The sequence below is a fragment of the Ammodytes marinus genome (assembly GCF_949987685.1).
Source record: "Ammodytes marinus genome assembly, chromosome: 16".
Lineage (NCBI taxonomy): Eukaryota > Metazoa > Chordata > Actinopteri > Uranoscopiformes > Ammodytidae > Ammodytes > Ammodytes marinus.
Genome location: NC_137220.1, coordinates 19,577,539 through 19,593,831, shown reverse-complemented (window position 1 = coordinate 19,593,831; position 16,293 = coordinate 19,577,539). Strand labels below are relative to the sequence as shown.

General features: G+C 42.4%; 2 protein-coding genes across 2 annotated transcripts; both read right to left on the bottom strand.

Annotated features, from left to right (window-relative positions):
* Positions 1 to 9: 9 nt before the first annotated feature.
* On the bottom strand, positions 10 to 10,298 carry LOC307263440 (bMERB domain-containing protein 1; the record flags this gene model as incomplete). Its single annotated transcript, XM_080044589.1, has 6 exons — positions 10 to 131; positions 2,796 to 2,866; positions 3,338 to 3,452; positions 5,381 to 5,454; positions 7,594 to 7,714; positions 10,217 to 10,298. 6 exons carry the CDS (start codon positions 10,296 to 10,298, stop codon positions 10 to 12), a joined length of 585 nt encoding a protein of 194 aa, XP_079900715.1.
* A 2,277-nt stretch (positions 10,299 to 12,575) lies between these two features.
* On the bottom strand, positions 12,576 to 16,163 carry mfsd6l (major facilitator superfamily domain containing 6-like). Its single transcript, XM_080043402.1, has 2 exons — positions 16,056 to 16,163; positions 12,576 to 14,648 (listed from the first exon to the last, which is right to left on the bottom strand). Exon 2 carries the CDS (start codon positions 14,611 to 14,613, stop codon positions 12,763 to 12,765), a length of 1,851 nt encoding a protein of 616 aa, XP_079899528.1. The 5' UTR covers positions 14,614 to 14,648; positions 16,056 to 16,163; the 3' UTR covers positions 12,576 to 12,762.
* Positions 16,164 to 16,293: the final 130 nt, after the last annotated feature.

The following is a 16,293-nucleotide window of genomic DNA, read 5'->3' as shown; positions in this document are numbered from 1 at the left end:
CAAACAGTGTTACATGACGGAGCAGGTGAAGCCACAGCAGTCTTTTAGTAGCGTAAGTCCAGTTTTAGTGATTAATGGTGATGATGACATCTGCTGGGATTTGGACTCCACCTTTTGATCTTGCAAGGCATCTGAATGAAAACAAGATATGACAGTAAAACACTTTATGAACCTTAAATGAAAAATTGGCCATTTTAGGACATATTTAAGGACAGCTTCATTACTTTCACACAAAGAGTCATATAGCCTACCACTATCAAAAGTGCCATATACATAAGAAGCTAAAGCCAGCAGCTTGTTAGCTTAGCTTAGGTCACAGAGATGGGAAACAACGGAAAACATCTAGACTGCCTCCATCCACCTCAAAAGCTAACTAATTAACATGTTAGATTTGTTTGAAATATTTATTGTTTTTTATTTATTTTGGCACTTTTGTCTTCATTACACAGCCCATAGCAAACAGACAGACAGAATACAAGTAGAGCGTACGTAAATCCCTTCTCCCCCGCTTAAATTAAACTGGACGTCAGGGTTATGTGGCATTTCCTGTAACCGTTCAGCTACCGAGTCTCTCTGATGAAAGGTTACATCTCTCTTAATTAATCTGTCTGCTGGTTGCCAGGCAACTTGGTCCTGACAATAAAGTCCGGTACCTCACCCCCTGTACTGTATAGCTTTTATCCATCTGTTTTCACATGGATATGATGTGGCATGTTAATAAATAAGCTTTAACTGAGCTTTAGATTTTCCTTTCCTATGAAGTAATAGAAAGAGAAATGTTTTTTGCCTCAGTGATCTATTTTGTACGCTAACCAAACCTTTTATGTTTAATCACACACACGTTAGCTAGGTATATACAGCAGGCAGCATAGAAATTTCAGTTGCCCCACTGAGCACACATCCAACTCCTTGGCAAGCTGATCAACACCTTTACTTGTGCCACACACTGCGGAGTGGAAACCAGATATTTTCAAGTCATTCTAACTGAATATTAAAGCAACATGGGTTTGTTTGTCTGCACTGTAAACAGCTGCATCAACTGCTACAGTATCTCACAAAAGTGAGTACACCCCTCACATGTCTTCAAATATTTCATTATATCTTTTCATGGGACAACACTGAAGAAATGGGACTTTGATACAATGTAAAGTAGTCAGTGTACAGCTTGTTTAACTGTGTAAATTTACTGTCGCCTCAAAATAACTCGACACACAACCATCAATGTCTTAACTGATGTCAACAAAAGTGAGTACAACCATAAGTGAAAATGTCCAAATTGGGCCCAAAGTGTCAATATGTTGTGTGGCCACCATTATTTCCAGCACTGCCTTAACCCTCTTGGGCATGGAGATCACCAGCTTCACAGGTTGCCACTGGAATCCTCTTCCATTCATTCATGACAACATCAGGGAGCTAGTGGATATTAGAGACCTTGCGCTCCTCCACCTCCAGTTTGAGGATGCCCCAAAGATGCTCAATAGGGTTTAGTTCTGGAGACATGCTTGGCCAGTCCATCACCTTTACCCTCAGCTTCTGTAGCAAGGCAGTGGTCGTCTTGGAGGTGTGTTTGGGGTCGTTATCATGTTGCAATATTGCCCCATTTGGACATTTTCACTTAGGGGTGTACTCACTTTTGTTGCAAGCAGTTTAGACATTAATGGCTGTGTGTCGAGTTATTTTGAGGGGACAGTAAATTTACACAGTTATATAAGCTGTACACTGACTACTTTACATTGTATCAGAGTGTCATTCCTTCATTGTTGTCCCATGAAAAGATATAATGAAATATTTGAAGAAATGTGAGGGGTGTTCACTTTTGTGAGATACTGTATATTTCAGATACAGAACCTGCTTAAAGTGCATAGTGTTGAACTTCACTTGGCTGTTCTACCAGTAACTGTGTCACTAGATCAACCAGAAGACACCTCAAGGTTTTACAATAACTTAAAAAATGTTGATGCAGCTTTAGTTATGTGCTCATCCAAAGCGACTTCAGTGATCCAGCGATGAGATTGTAGAAGCTCTTTGTGTGGATCAGACATCCTTGGTTGAGACATACAGCTGGTGCAAATGTTACAACTGAACTACCAGAAAAAGTATCTCCACCTAACTGTCTTCATCTTCTTAAGGCCAGGACACACCGGTCCGACTACCCGAAAAAGGAGTCTGCCGTTTCAGGCAGCTCCAGTCTGCCCGTCGGGGCCCAAAAAGTGCCAAGAACACACCGAGCCGACTACTGACATTCCGTACGCTCTGCGCTTGCGCGGGACGTAATGTCTCCATAACAGCAGGCGGCGCTAATCTGTATTGTGGCCCAAAAAAATACGGAGGCCGGAAATGATGGGACAACTCTCTAAATCATAAACATAGATAGAAATACGTATTTATATTTATGGACCATAAAGAGCACCATTTTTAGCAGAGAGTGTCGAGCATGGTGTCGAGCAGTCAACAATGGTTGATGCATGTGAGTACTCGCTGAACGAAACAAACAAACACATTAATACAATGGCTAGCTGTTGTTAGCTGTTTGTGCTACCCGCCTCACTTCCGGGCTTCACTGATTCGCTAGCCCTCCACCAATCAAATTGCTCCAACTGAAAGACTGCCCGCCGGACGACATCTAAAGAAGCCGGACGACATCTACGACGACCGACTTCACGGCACACACCAAACAGATTTGTGTCCCCGCCCCTTCCAGACTCTCCGATGGCGATAATCGGGCCGGTGTGTCCTGGCCTTTACACAACAAGTGTCAATGCCTAACGAGATAACAGCCTACTGGTTAGACTCACCTTTTGCAGCCAATGTCTTGGGAAATTTGGACTGTAAGAAGGATGCCATTTCTCTGTCTTCCTCTCTTTCCCTGTGGACGAGAAAACGTCCTTGAGTTTTATTTTGTCAAGAACGTGGTTTCAAGAATTTTTTGCAAATTTCCTGAGTGACACATGATGGACTGACCAAACCCCTAGAGACGATTTGAATTTACTGAGCATGGTGTGAATCCACACACACTGCTGCTCCTCAAAACATGTCTCCTTGCACAATGACAAAATAATGAAGAGCGGAAGACTCCCACATCCCCTGCAAATCCAATCAAAATGCGGAATACTGCGGACTCTCTATTGAAATGTAGTGTAGATAAATAGAGAAGATGCACAGAACACACAGAGACATGGCTTTATAAGAGCAGAGCTGTGACTATCAGGAGAGTTTTTTAGCAGATTCGGTTCCATGGCATAGGTATTGAACTAAAGTTAGAGAGTCTTCAGGCTGATCAACGTAGAAGGTAATTGTAAAAACCTATTGTGCCCATAGGTATAAATAATGACCTCACCTCAGCCTTTCAAACTCCACATCGTCCACCAGAAAATCCCTGGTCTCCACCAGCTTGCTGATCTGCTGTAGCAGCTCCTCCTCCTTCACTCTGTCCTCCTTGGACTTGTCCTTGTCTGTTCAACAGTCAAAAAGACAAGCCTCAAAGGAACATACCAGCATCTTAGCAGTGTTAGACTGTTAGATTTCAAGGGCAGTTAGGGGCATGTTACTTGCTGTGGTGGGTTGTTTTCGGGAGGTATTTGAAATAATACTATTTTCAGACATTACTGGTGAAACTCGAAAAATTAGAATATTGTGCAAAAGTTCATTTATATCAGTAATTCAACTTAAAATGTGAAAAATATATATTATAGGGGAAGGTGGGGTGATTTGTGCATTTTGGAAGTTGCAAAACCCCTTGTTTCTAGAAAACCGAGGAAGAAATTGGAAATGTGACCACATATTTAAGAAGAGCCATCCATTTGACTCATCCTGTAAAGAAGGGAGACACAAGGAATAAGATATAAGCACATTTAAGCTCAAAAAACTGTGTTTTGCCTTTCAAAGTAAAATTTCCATGATCAAGGTTTTTTGATTATTGTGTCTGAACAATTATAGACACGTTTGAAAACATTTGACACATGTTTTAGTGCTTTGGTATGCTACACTTTGAGTCTATATAGTTAGCACAATGTCAACCCTAAATTGCTGCATCATGCCTATTATCCAAAATTCTGGGGATGGGGTGATTTGTGCGCAAGGGCCTGGGTGAGTTATAAGTAAGTAAGTAAGTAAAATGTATTTATAAAAGCACATTTATGACAGTTTGCACTGTCCAAAGTGCTGTACATAGTGCATTCAGTAGGTAAACAATGAAGGTAAAATAACAATAACCAAAATAAAAGACGTAAAGCCCATACATCCACATAAACACAGATAGTAGTGCAGAGGTAAGTAAGTAGTGCAGAGGTTAATGGGGAGGAAACACCAGGGTGTACATATGGGTTTTGAGCCTTGATTTAAAGGCAGAAATGTAGGGGGAATCACATTTGTCAGGTGGCAGTTGGTTCCACAAGCACGGAGCAACTAGTGCAAAGTACATTTCTGAGAGTTGTGCCAGTGGCATGGCTGTATACGCTGGTCACCAAAAGAAAGTGATAGTCTACAGTAGCTCAGGAGAGAGTGACATCTCAATTCCACTTAACGACACCACTGATGAGAGTTCAGATGGCCAGAAAGATGATGATGGTGACTTTGTCATTGTGACACAATGACGCACAAATCACCCCACTACGTGGGGTGATTTGTGCGACAAGACAACTTTTTTTCCGAAAGCTATATTTCTTAAACAGTTTATTCCAGATCCAAAGTTTTTATTGCCAGGGATGCACAACATCCTGAAATATATGTACATATTTGAGTTGGAGACATAACTGTCAAGGCCTCACTTTAAAATCACTTTGAGTAAAAAGTTGCACAAATCACCCCACCTTCCCCTATAGATTAATTACATGCAAAGTGAGATAGTTCAAGTCTTTATTTGTTATAATTTAGATTATTATGCTTTACAGCTTATGAACTCAGAACTTGGTTTAGGCCCATTTTTGCATGAATTCTTGTCTCAATTCAACTCATTTTCCATTATATTCTTATAATATGAGTATCACCTGTATGCCTCATGCGGCTGCACTTGTGTTTCACAGAACAAGAGTTTTAAAGACAATATTTCAATTTATTCATTAACCAAACCATGGAACAGAGCATTGATCGGAGTATTTTCACATACTAAATCAAAATTTCATTCTAAGAGGGGAGAGTGTTCAGTGCTTTTTGGTAAATTGACGTGAAAAGTTTTCTGTTAAAAGTTTTTTTATTCAAAATCATCGCATTCTGAAGAGGTGTTGAAACCCCTGCAGTCCTCGGCAAAACAGAAAACACAATGCCACACATCATCTTTTCAATGAAAATACAGCAAGTAAAAACTTTATGCCATAAATGTCTGCAGCAAGTTGATTGAAATGTGACAAAAGCCCTGCAGGAGGACAGTGACTCTTTCATTTACCTGGAATGGAGACAAGTTTCTGCAGATCTGTCTTCAGCCTAGTGATCTCTTTGCAGAGCTGGATGTCATCCATCCTGTGTGGAAAAACAACAAACTATCAACAGGTATTTTGCAGGGAATCTGCTGGAAAACATAGGTATACCAGACCTAAAAAAATCAGCTTATTTGAGAATGTGTTGGCTAAAATAACTGACTGAATAAAGGGCTCTAAGTAGCTTTAAACATATACAGCACATTTTGTAGCCTATAATGGCCGCAAAGCAATTTCATCCCTGGCTTTACATAAAGCGTCAGTGTGAAATTGTACGGGCTTAACAAACAGAAAAACACTAGACTCTGATTTTGGGCCTCAGACAACAGCGAGGTGCGTGACTTTATTAGCTGAAATAACACCGCCATGCTGCCCTCGGTGAATGAATCACACCTGACAGTGTCGGATCTCATTTCACTGTCTGACTCTGATGCGGGTTTCAAAACATCAGGGGCGTTTGCGCGCACGTGCAATAACAATGATGACATTATGTGTAAAAATGTGTACTCTGAGCTGTTTGTTTAATAAAATATGTTTCACTACAGTAAACTTCAGCTGAATATATTTCTGGATGAGTCATATGCCGAGTGTATATTCAAAATGTATTTGCATGAGAAAAATACAAAACAATTTTAAATGTGAAATTCTTACAGGAATAGAATGACATTTTGGGAAACATGTGTAATTGCTTTCAACAAATAGTTAGATGAGAAGATTGACACCAGTTTAATGTCTGCATGGTAGGCTAAATAAAAGGCTAGAGCAAGCAGCTGGTTAGCATAGCTTAGCACAAAGGCTGGAAACAGGGGGGAACAGCTAGCCTGGGGGCCTCTACGGATTCTCTTTTTTGCATAGGAAATTTCCTTTCCTAACGAGATGACCTGGAAGTACTGGGCGGAAAGTTGGTTCGAATTCTAAAAATACTTAGGAAAGGTGCCTTGATCATGGCCTTGATGCATCATTTAACCCTCCTTTAGCATAGGTTACTCCTGACCAACCTTTACGAAAGGAAAGGAGATAGTTGTATCCTATTAGCCTTTACGGCGGCCAGATTTAAAGCAACAGGCCACCGACGGAGTTTACCGACTCTACGCAAATACAAACGAGAGACACGGTAAAACAGAAGGGAGAAGATTAGCCGGAGAAATGTGAGAGTGGTATCAATCTTCTTATTTAAATCAAAACCAGAAAAAGAAAAAGGATGTTATTTTCTAATTTGTTTTCCTTTAATGAGAACACCAGTTCTGATTGAACCTGTTTTCATTTGGTACAATAGGCTACTGTTGTTTTGATCAAATCTCAGTGGATGAGCTTCAGTTGCCGTGTCTGCTTCAGTTCCTTTTATCTAAGCTACATGTCAACACATGCAGGCCCGCAGAGACAAGAGTGAAAACTATTATCGGGGTGGGATTGCGTTCCACCTTCTCACCATCGGGAGTGGGTGAATTTGAGAAGATGATATGAAACAAGAAAGGTGTCATCATCATAAACACTTAGTAGACTGTACATGCTGGAGGTCTCACACGGAAGAATACACTAACCCATAGAGCAGAGGTGGTCTTTCTCTGTGTTTCTGATTCATCATATGGGCACATTGTGCAGTGCAGGTCGCTGTTTCTCATGTGTCGAAATAATGAGGGGACACATGCACATGCACAGGAAAAAGAGCAAAATAATTCAAAGCAAGGACGAGAGAGAAAGAAAAACGGGTATCTTTGGAGGTCTGTGAAGAAGAAAAAAAACAATCTGTGTGCGTTGTGTGATGCTAGTCTGCTGAGAACTTAAATAGCACTGCTGTTGTCTTTCTTACACAACGTTGTGTCATCATGCACTATAGGGCCACTCCTAGTGTTGTTGGCTGACAGTCATGGTGCATCATGTCTTATTCCTGAGGGGCTGTTCAAAGTATCCGGGTGTGTGTTTAGATTCCAGTGCAGCGGAGCTTTCACTGTGTGTGTGGGTGCAGAGGAGCAAACAGTGGAACATCACACAATACGAGAGAGGCATGTTCTCTGGGGGCCTAATGTCATCCTGTCACCAATGCATGTGTGTGTGTGTGTCAGTTAGCAAACCTTTAACAAAACAAAAAAAATAAGGTCTGTAGCAATTGAGACTAAAATGTGTGTCTATTGTTTGTGTTGGTGTTTGATTTGTGGTGAAAATGAGAAGAAGTTGATCTTACATGTATCTCAGCTCGGATTCTCTCCGTACGAGGATGTCTCGTATCCGCTCGATTTTGCAAAGCTCTCCTTCGATGTCCTCTACCGTGATCGTGGAGTCAGCCATGGAAATGACGTCCTCTTCTGAGAGACAGACAAGAACAATACTTGTTTAGAAGAGATACAAAGTGAAGAAAAAGACTCTGATTTTAGGTGAAATTTAAGCTGGAAACTCCTTTAACATAACATTAGCTCCTCTACGATTTGGGAAATCAGCTGTTTTAACATTTCAAATGCAATGTAACAGCCTTCACATGGAGAATGGGTGTTTGCCATATGTGAAGTGATGTTTATAAACTATGTTGCAGCAAACATATTGAAATGTAACAGCAGCTCAGGTGTAACTAATAACCTCATTAACGACTGCAGTCTATTTAAGTCATCCAGTCCCAGACTTTGGCAGTGCTGCTTGCTGGCTCAATGGCTTAACACACAGGAGCACTTAAAGGAACTCAGCTGTCATTAAGGACAGCAGTTACGCCGTGTCTGGACAAGTTAACTGTGAAGCATGTCCATTGTTTTCACATGGTCTCCACATGTGCTCACTGGCCACAGACTGGTAAACTGCTCTAATTGATCCAACAGAGAAACAGAAAGAGGAACATGCAAATTAGCATACAGTAGGCTACTCAGTAAACACTGATGATTTGAAGAAATGGTAAGACATTTCGGGAAATAAGGTAATTTGCCTTCTGTATGAGTGTTAGAGCATATGCAACTCACATTTCTATGTGCAAAAATATGACTTTGCCGCCAGTTAGCTTAGCTTACCTTAGCATAACGACTGGAAACAGTATAAAACAAGCCGGATTTGAGCTCAATAGTAAAACACGTTTTATGTTTGTTTTATACAATAGGCCTATATACAATATTTAAATGTGTATATGAAGGGCAGAGTTTTAAAACATGTTGATTAAATAGTCGAATTATGTAGTGGTTCCTTCAATCCTTCTATTACCAAAGTGCAACATGGCCTAATGTGAGAAAAATTGCACTCATCATGTTCAATCAACCACCAGTCTTATGCTTAAAGGCTCTGGAGACTTATCACACATTGATGTGAAACTATCAAATCCAGAGGCAAAAAAAAAAAAAAAAAAAAAGCTCAAGAAATTATGAACAGGACAATCAAACCTAGAATGATCCTTCTTTGGCTCTAAACATTTAAAAAACTGCTATTTATGAAACTAACCACCACCCTGCTACGATCTGACCACAGCTCTGTGGATTCTACCCAGTAGTACACAGTAATCTCGCCAAGTCTTCAAGCATCGGTGAATAGCTGCACTGCCCACCCCACCACCACCCACCCTGCATCCTCCTACTCCTCAGCAGGAGCGATGAGTCATCCAGCAGAGCTTGGATCAGCTTTTAATTACCTGACCTTGTGTGAAACGACATCACAATCAAACACACATGAATAACTGGGGATATCAGGGCTGCACACTGTCACCCAACCTCCCCCACACCTCCACACAACTTTATCCATCTGCATGCGCACACATAATCATGTATTACCAGCAAGTGATTGTGTGACTAATCGTCCGAAACACACTGCATGTGCTCCTTTTTTTTTGTTTGAATTCATTCACTTTATGCCCTCCAACAGGCTACAAGAAATGTGTCAAAATTGTTCTTGGCTTTTTATTCTCACTCATATTTAATGACGTGGTTAAATAAACAGCTTCTATTGTTTACTCATACAAACTGTGTTTTCTTTTAATAAAATAAAAACACCATGCATTTCTTCTTGTTGCTTTCTGTTAAGCCCTAAAGCTGTAATAGGCTGTCACACCCTTAAGGCACTTTGAAAGTCAATCGTAGTGGTGCATGGGTCATATGATAAGAAACAAGAAAATAAAAAAGGATGTGTTCCTGTGTGTGTTCATAATATAAGTGTAGAAAAATCGTAGACACATGTAGGTAAAACCGAGGAAACTTGTACAATGAGAATAACATAGGACCAAGAACTGAGCCATGAGGAACGCCAACAATTAAAATCTCCCAATCAAGGTGAAGATAAAACAAACGCAAATAATACTGTAATAAATGGTCCTGGAAAAAAAGATTTAATTTGGTGCGTATAAAATAGCCTACATTGTTCACTACTTTGACATTTTATAAAAAAAAATTATTGAGTTAGAAATTGCCAGATTAATAGATTATGAGCACTACAGTTAGTAGCAGTCCAGATTTGAATAAATTGAAGGACCGACTGTGTTTTATCAAAACAGCATACATAATAATTAACAATTTAGATTTTCAGAAACTTCTTAGAAACTTTTGTACGTTCTGTCTCTTCTTCCAAACTCAGCCTCTTACAAATTGTAATACAAAAAGAAAAATAATTGTCCCCTTCAAGCAATCTCAAACCCAGTCTACAGCCATTCTGAAGGTAACTTTAAAATGCTGGTTCTGCAGGGACCTGAAGCATTCATTATCTCATCTGGAAGTTGGTGCAATGTGACATATCCCCATCTTTCTTTCTGTATTCACTTCACTCTGGTTGACTTAATCAAGCACATATCCATTTCAAATTGAAATAGATAGCATGAACGTGTGATTGGGACGCTATTTAAAACTCACCTGCTGCTTTCTCCGTCCCTGCGTCCACCTGCGTCTTTTCAAAAGAGCCGTACTGTTTGGAGGATCTTCTCTCCGTTTCCATATTTCACAAAGAAAGAAAGCGCTCTCTCGTCCTTTTCAGACAGAGATATTAATGCAGCCTGAAAGTTATCTTATTATTATCAAAAGGTGTCGACACAGACCGCGCACAGTGAGTGGATGATCTCTAACGGGAGGAGAGCTGGCGACAGATGCTGATCCGAGTCCGACAGAGGTGGACGTGAGCGCGGGGGAGCTCAGGCTGAGTGGCGCCATCTGCTGACACACATGCAGTATGACGCACAGTAGTAGCAGCAGCAGCAGCAGCAGCAGCAGCACATACCCTATACCACAGAAGAGGACAAAAACCTGGAGAATTACATGTGAACAGTGATGGATATGTTAAAATACTCATTCTGCAGTAAAATGCTATAGACCGAGCTTATTTTAACTCCTCTATAAACCGTTGGTTAGTTTAATACAGTAAAAGGCCTACATTATATTCTTTAAGAATAATAAGCTGTGAAAATGCATTATAGCTGATCAAGGGAAGATTTAAATAATTAATTTAGCTTAGGCAGTAAGGACATTTTCTCAACTAACAAAGTCAATTTATTAGCATGATTCAAGATCAATATCCCCAAATTTGGAAATAAAGTTTTACGTGGACAGGAAGGGTTTGAAAAGTAGTAAGAAAAAGTACAATATGCCCGTTCTATTTAAGTAAAAGAATACATTGTCAAATGTAAATACAACAGTAAACAACACAACCTGTATAAATAAAGGTTAAAGAACAACGGTATCCCAGAAAATCTATGACAAGAAAAAAAAAACCTAACTTGAGAAATTCATGTTTGTGAAAAGATAGCTGTAGAAAGGGAGGTCCCATATAGTTATTCTGTGAACGTCTGAGATTCAAAGCAGAAAACTGCTTGTGTCGGAAAATCCTATACGCTATTCAACAAATGACACAAAGGATTAAAATAACAGAGGTATGCCTTTTGATGCACGGCTGCGCTCTAACCACCACAACAGCCATCTCCACTGGAAAAACGAGCAGTCTCTGCATTGCCACCAAATGAGTTAAGCTTTCGACGTCAAAGCGAGGAAGACTTGATTCATACTTCATACTTCCAGGCCCCCTGAGCCCCCCCCCCCCCCCAAGATGTCCAGGACAGGGAGTAAAACCTGCATCTGTCTCTACATGCGTACATAGGAGCTGCCATCCCCGTATACAACTACCTTTATTCATTAATACCTCAGCTGTGTGTACACAGGTAGAGCCAGACCATTTACATAACGGCCACAAGGTGTATAACTTCTTCTGACTGGATGGCTCTGAAATCACACGATTTGGATCTAAAGCAAACATTTATTTTTAAACTTCATAGATCAAGAACATGTACAGTAGGCTACATACGGATTCAATGTAGTGAAGTACACTTCAGAGAAAAAAGATTTAACTTTTCGCTTTTTCAAAAGCTTTACATACTCAGCATGAGTATTATTTTATTGCCCATAACAATGATTAGGTTACTCTTCAGTCAGGCCTGTAACAGGTTAAAGAAATGCAAATACAACATAGCCATAGACTTTGATGACTCTGAAAAATAAAAGGAACAAAAATAAATGACATAAGGAAGCCTTTAAATAAGTATTCATTTTGACCTTATTGCATGACATTGCAGTCTATGTAATCCACATTTAGAATTTCTAACTTCATGCACCTTCTGACATTCGTTTGAGGGAGAAAGAGTTTTCTCAGATGTCTCCTGACAGGTAAACATGTACCACTTGACATGAGGTACGTTCAGCAAACTCACTTTGAAAATACAGGATTAGGCAAACATTGTCCAACACGGAAGCAAACAGATATTCTACACAGTCCTTCTTCACAGCTGAATAACACAATACTCTTACAACTCATTTCCTTCTTTTTAACAGATAAGAAGGTTAGTCATAAATGTAGATAAACAGGTCTGAGCACTTTGCAGCCGGTGTGATCACATGGATAATGAGGCACAAACACAGTGAATGAGACTTTATCCGTAGATAAACAGCGTGGGTGCACAGAAGCAGGATTCCGGTTAAGTTTAGCCCCACCTTGTGCACACGTCGACACTCCTGGTGAGAAGCTTCAGTGTTTTTTTAAGTGTCACAACGCCCGAGTCCTTCATCTGCTCCCCCATAATACTGCTTCCGTGTTTGCTTTCTAAAAGGATGATTGTTCATGCAAATGCTTGCTGTTTCTCAGGAGGAAGTCCATCAGTGGAGCTGCCTGTTGAGACGCCACAACACTGGATGCTGATCAAGAACTCATAAGCAGTAATGAGAGTCAGAATTCAACATGGAGATTTGAATAGAACCTGTCAGAGTAGGAAAGCAGTGGCTGATGATGAAGAGTGACGTGTTCGCGTTAGGCCGAGAAAGCAAACCCGTCGGGGAATGATCATTCTCATTTCCATACTGATATAAATTACTCAATGATTTGGTTTCATGAGGTCCATTCTGTCCACATTTGAAGAGGTTCAGTGGTTCACCCTGCGTCCATAGTTGTTGTTATTGCTTCTGTCGTCTTCCATGGCCTTAGCCAGCCAGTCTCTCTCCTGCTCCGACTCAGAGTCACTGGCTTCACTCGCGTCGGCCGCCAGAAGCCGAGAGTAGTTAATCCTGCGCTGGTTAGGGGCTTTCCACTGGAGCAGAGGCAGACACACACACCAGGCCATCAGTCCCACTGCTGCTCCTCTGAACAGCCAGGACAAACCAAACCTCTCCACCACGAAGCCTCCGGCAAAGCTCCCCAGCCCGCTGCCCAGGTGAAGGGAGAGCACACTGTAGATCCTCCTCACACTCCTCTCTGCGCCCGGCGTGGCCACACCCTCACACTGGACCTCCACGGCCCACCACAGGGCCCCACTGCCCAGACAGCTGAACGCCTGAGCGGGCAGCGCGGCCCACGGCCCCCAGAGGAAGGAGTAATAGAAGCACTGCAACCCGAGGACCGCCGCCCCCACAGCTAGCACCCTCCCCGGGCTGAGGAGCTTGGACAGTCGGCCGGCCAGCAGAGGAAAGGCGGCTTGTGAGAGCAGAGCCAGGGCTAGAGTCAGCCCCATGTGCAGCACGCCACTGCCCTGGTCCTGCATCTGCCAAAGAAGAAAGTTGTCCACGGACGAGACCACCACCCCGACAAGCAGGGTTGTGACCGCGCAGAGCAGAGCGCGGGGGGAGCCACGCACCAGCTGTGCAGCTTTCAGGAGCCCGTTGGCCCTGTCCCGCTTCTTATTAAGGTACAGAGGGAGGTAAGTGGCCATGGGCAGGGCCAGAGCCACCACACCGGCGTAGCAGTAGAAATGCAATGCGCTCCTGGGAGCCAGAACAGCTATGAGACATCCTAACTGACTGACCAGCAAGCCCACACCCCCGACCCCACACGCTGCCCCCAGTAAACCCCACAGCCGGGTGCCGCTGTAGCGGTCAGAAGCGTCGGCGAAATCCAGATACTCGTACAGGCCGTCGTCCGCCGTCCACTCCAGAGGGGCCGACACACACTCCCACACAGACACGATGATCAGGACCAAGAAGAAGAGCTGCTGCTGGGGGTCCATCACCTTCAGGCTGCCCAGGAACTCAAAATGGCCCTCCTTTACCTCTTCCTGTTCTCCTGAGCCTGATTTGAACCTCTTCTTCCTCACTGGAGCTGCCACAGGGCTAGAGGTCTGGAGCGTGACAGGAATGCTGATACTCGGTTGTCTAGGAATGTTTTTTACCACCACTGACAAGTTCTCTTGTGACAGCTGAGGATGTGACAGCTGAGGATGTGACGTATTGAGGGAAGTCTTTGTCAAAACAGGGGCAGATTCAGAATCAGCATGGGTCGTGGCAGGTAGAGTGACGGCAGACTGGGAAACAAGAGTTGTGTTGATTTGAGGTCCAGTTATTGCCGGCGACGTGGCCGGTAGGACGCTGCTCACTAGCAGGTTACCCCCCGCACTTTGGTTTGGATTGTCATTCAGATCAGACACGTTGCATGTGTCGGTCTGCGCATGAACATCCGTAGGGGGGACAAGCAGCAGGACCAGAGCGACCGCTGCAGAACACAGAAGCGAGCAGACTATCACCGCCCGCCTCTTGTTGTAGAGCTTGGAGAGCAGGCTCGCTGCGGGTCTCCACACCAGTGTTATGAGGTGTTTGGTTCCCATTACGATGCCGGTCTGCGCCGGGGTCAGACCCAGCTGTCGGAGGTACAGGGTGAGAAAGGGCAGCAGGCAGCCTCTGGCACAGCAGCACAGGAAGTTGAAGGTGCCGGACAGAGCCAGGGCGCGCTTGATGTCAATCTGTTTGTACCTCTTCATGACACCGGTCCTCCTGGGCAGATCCATGGGCTCTGAGGGACAGGATTCACATGGAGCGCCACCTGGATGACACAGACAGAGAGAGTGAGAGTGAGAGTGAGAGTGAGAGAGTGAGAGTGAGAGTGAGAGTGAGAGTGAGAGTGAGAGTGAGAGTGAGAGTGAGAGAGAGAGCACATAGAGAGATTCAATTCACAACTATTTGTGATAAAGGCAAGCCGCACAGTCTCACATTTCAGTGGCTGGAGGTAGATAATGCTTGGCCCTTTTTCTGGCAGATCTAATTTTAACATTTTAACATCTTTACTAAACTGAATGAATCAAGTATGGTACATAAGTTAAAAATTTAAAGTATTGAAAGATTCAAGATAAGTGTTGTCATATGTACAGTAAAAAAGACAGTGGCAAAGTAGCACCATGAATTCTTACTGTGTTTGAAATGAATGAGAATAACATTTAAACAAATATGACAGTATCTGAATGTAACAGGATGAATTTAACCGGATGAAGTACACTTCATTAGGGAAATATTGAACAATTTTCTTCTTAAAAACATTAGTTACTTTACAGATTATGTTTTTCAAACCCTTCCTGTCCAGTGTATGCTGATAAACTGAAACACGTGTTGAGAAGATTCTCCCACTCCTGAAGCTAAATAAACTATTCAAACCACCCTCAGCCAGAACATGCATAGTCAAAAATGTATTTCTGAGCTCATGAAAAGGACCTTTTAGTCGCATTTAATAGGCTAGTAGGGCCTATATGATGATCTAATATAATATGATGCATTACTGCAGTCTATAATGGAGTTAACATTAGCACCATCTTAAACATCTTGACAGTAAAATGCCACATACACATTAATGCAAAATATTAATATATCAATCCAGAAACATCAGATTGGCCTACGAAGTCAAACATTGACAGGGAACATTTTACTGCACAACGAGGACTTTGACTGCTGAAACTGTCAGTAGAATTAGCTGATTATTCTACATATAGGCCTACAGACAATACTGATAAGGCTACATGGTGGGGTAAAGTAAAACAAATCTACATTTATCAAAGTGTTTCAGGCTCCCAGTATGTCTGTGTTTGTATGACTCATTGTGCCACTTTGCCTAATTTATCCTTCAACATTTAATAGAAGGGTTAAGAAAATATCATAATTTATTTCCCTTTTACTCATGAGGAAACCAAGCATCTGGCTCTAACACAACTCAGTTAAGAGGGAGGCACAACGCAGATAAATAGGGACACTATAGACATATTTTAACTATGGAAATATTTTATAACGAGCGTCCTCAGGATTAATCTTAGCGTACTACTCTTCAACCAAGCAGATAAAACAACCACTAGGAAACTGAACACCTGTGCGGCTGGACGCACCTGGACACAGGGATGTGGAGCGCATGTCCACGTCACGTCAAGTGTGTGAGATAAGAACAAAAAAAAAGCCCATTAACATTTACCTTTTGACTTTTGCCCGCTTGAAGTTCTTTATACTTTTCTACCGGTCATGTTCCACCATCTAACTCCCGCAATGAGATCAACGGTTTGTTCTCTTCTGTTCTCCGTAGGGCAAGGCACCTGTTGCAGTCTGGACGGTGAGCGCACTCTACTGTGTCTAAAGTTACAGTTAACACCTGATGCGGGTTTACAGGACCGCAGCGCCTCCTAACGGGCCGGAGGCTCTGTGCGTGGCAGGTA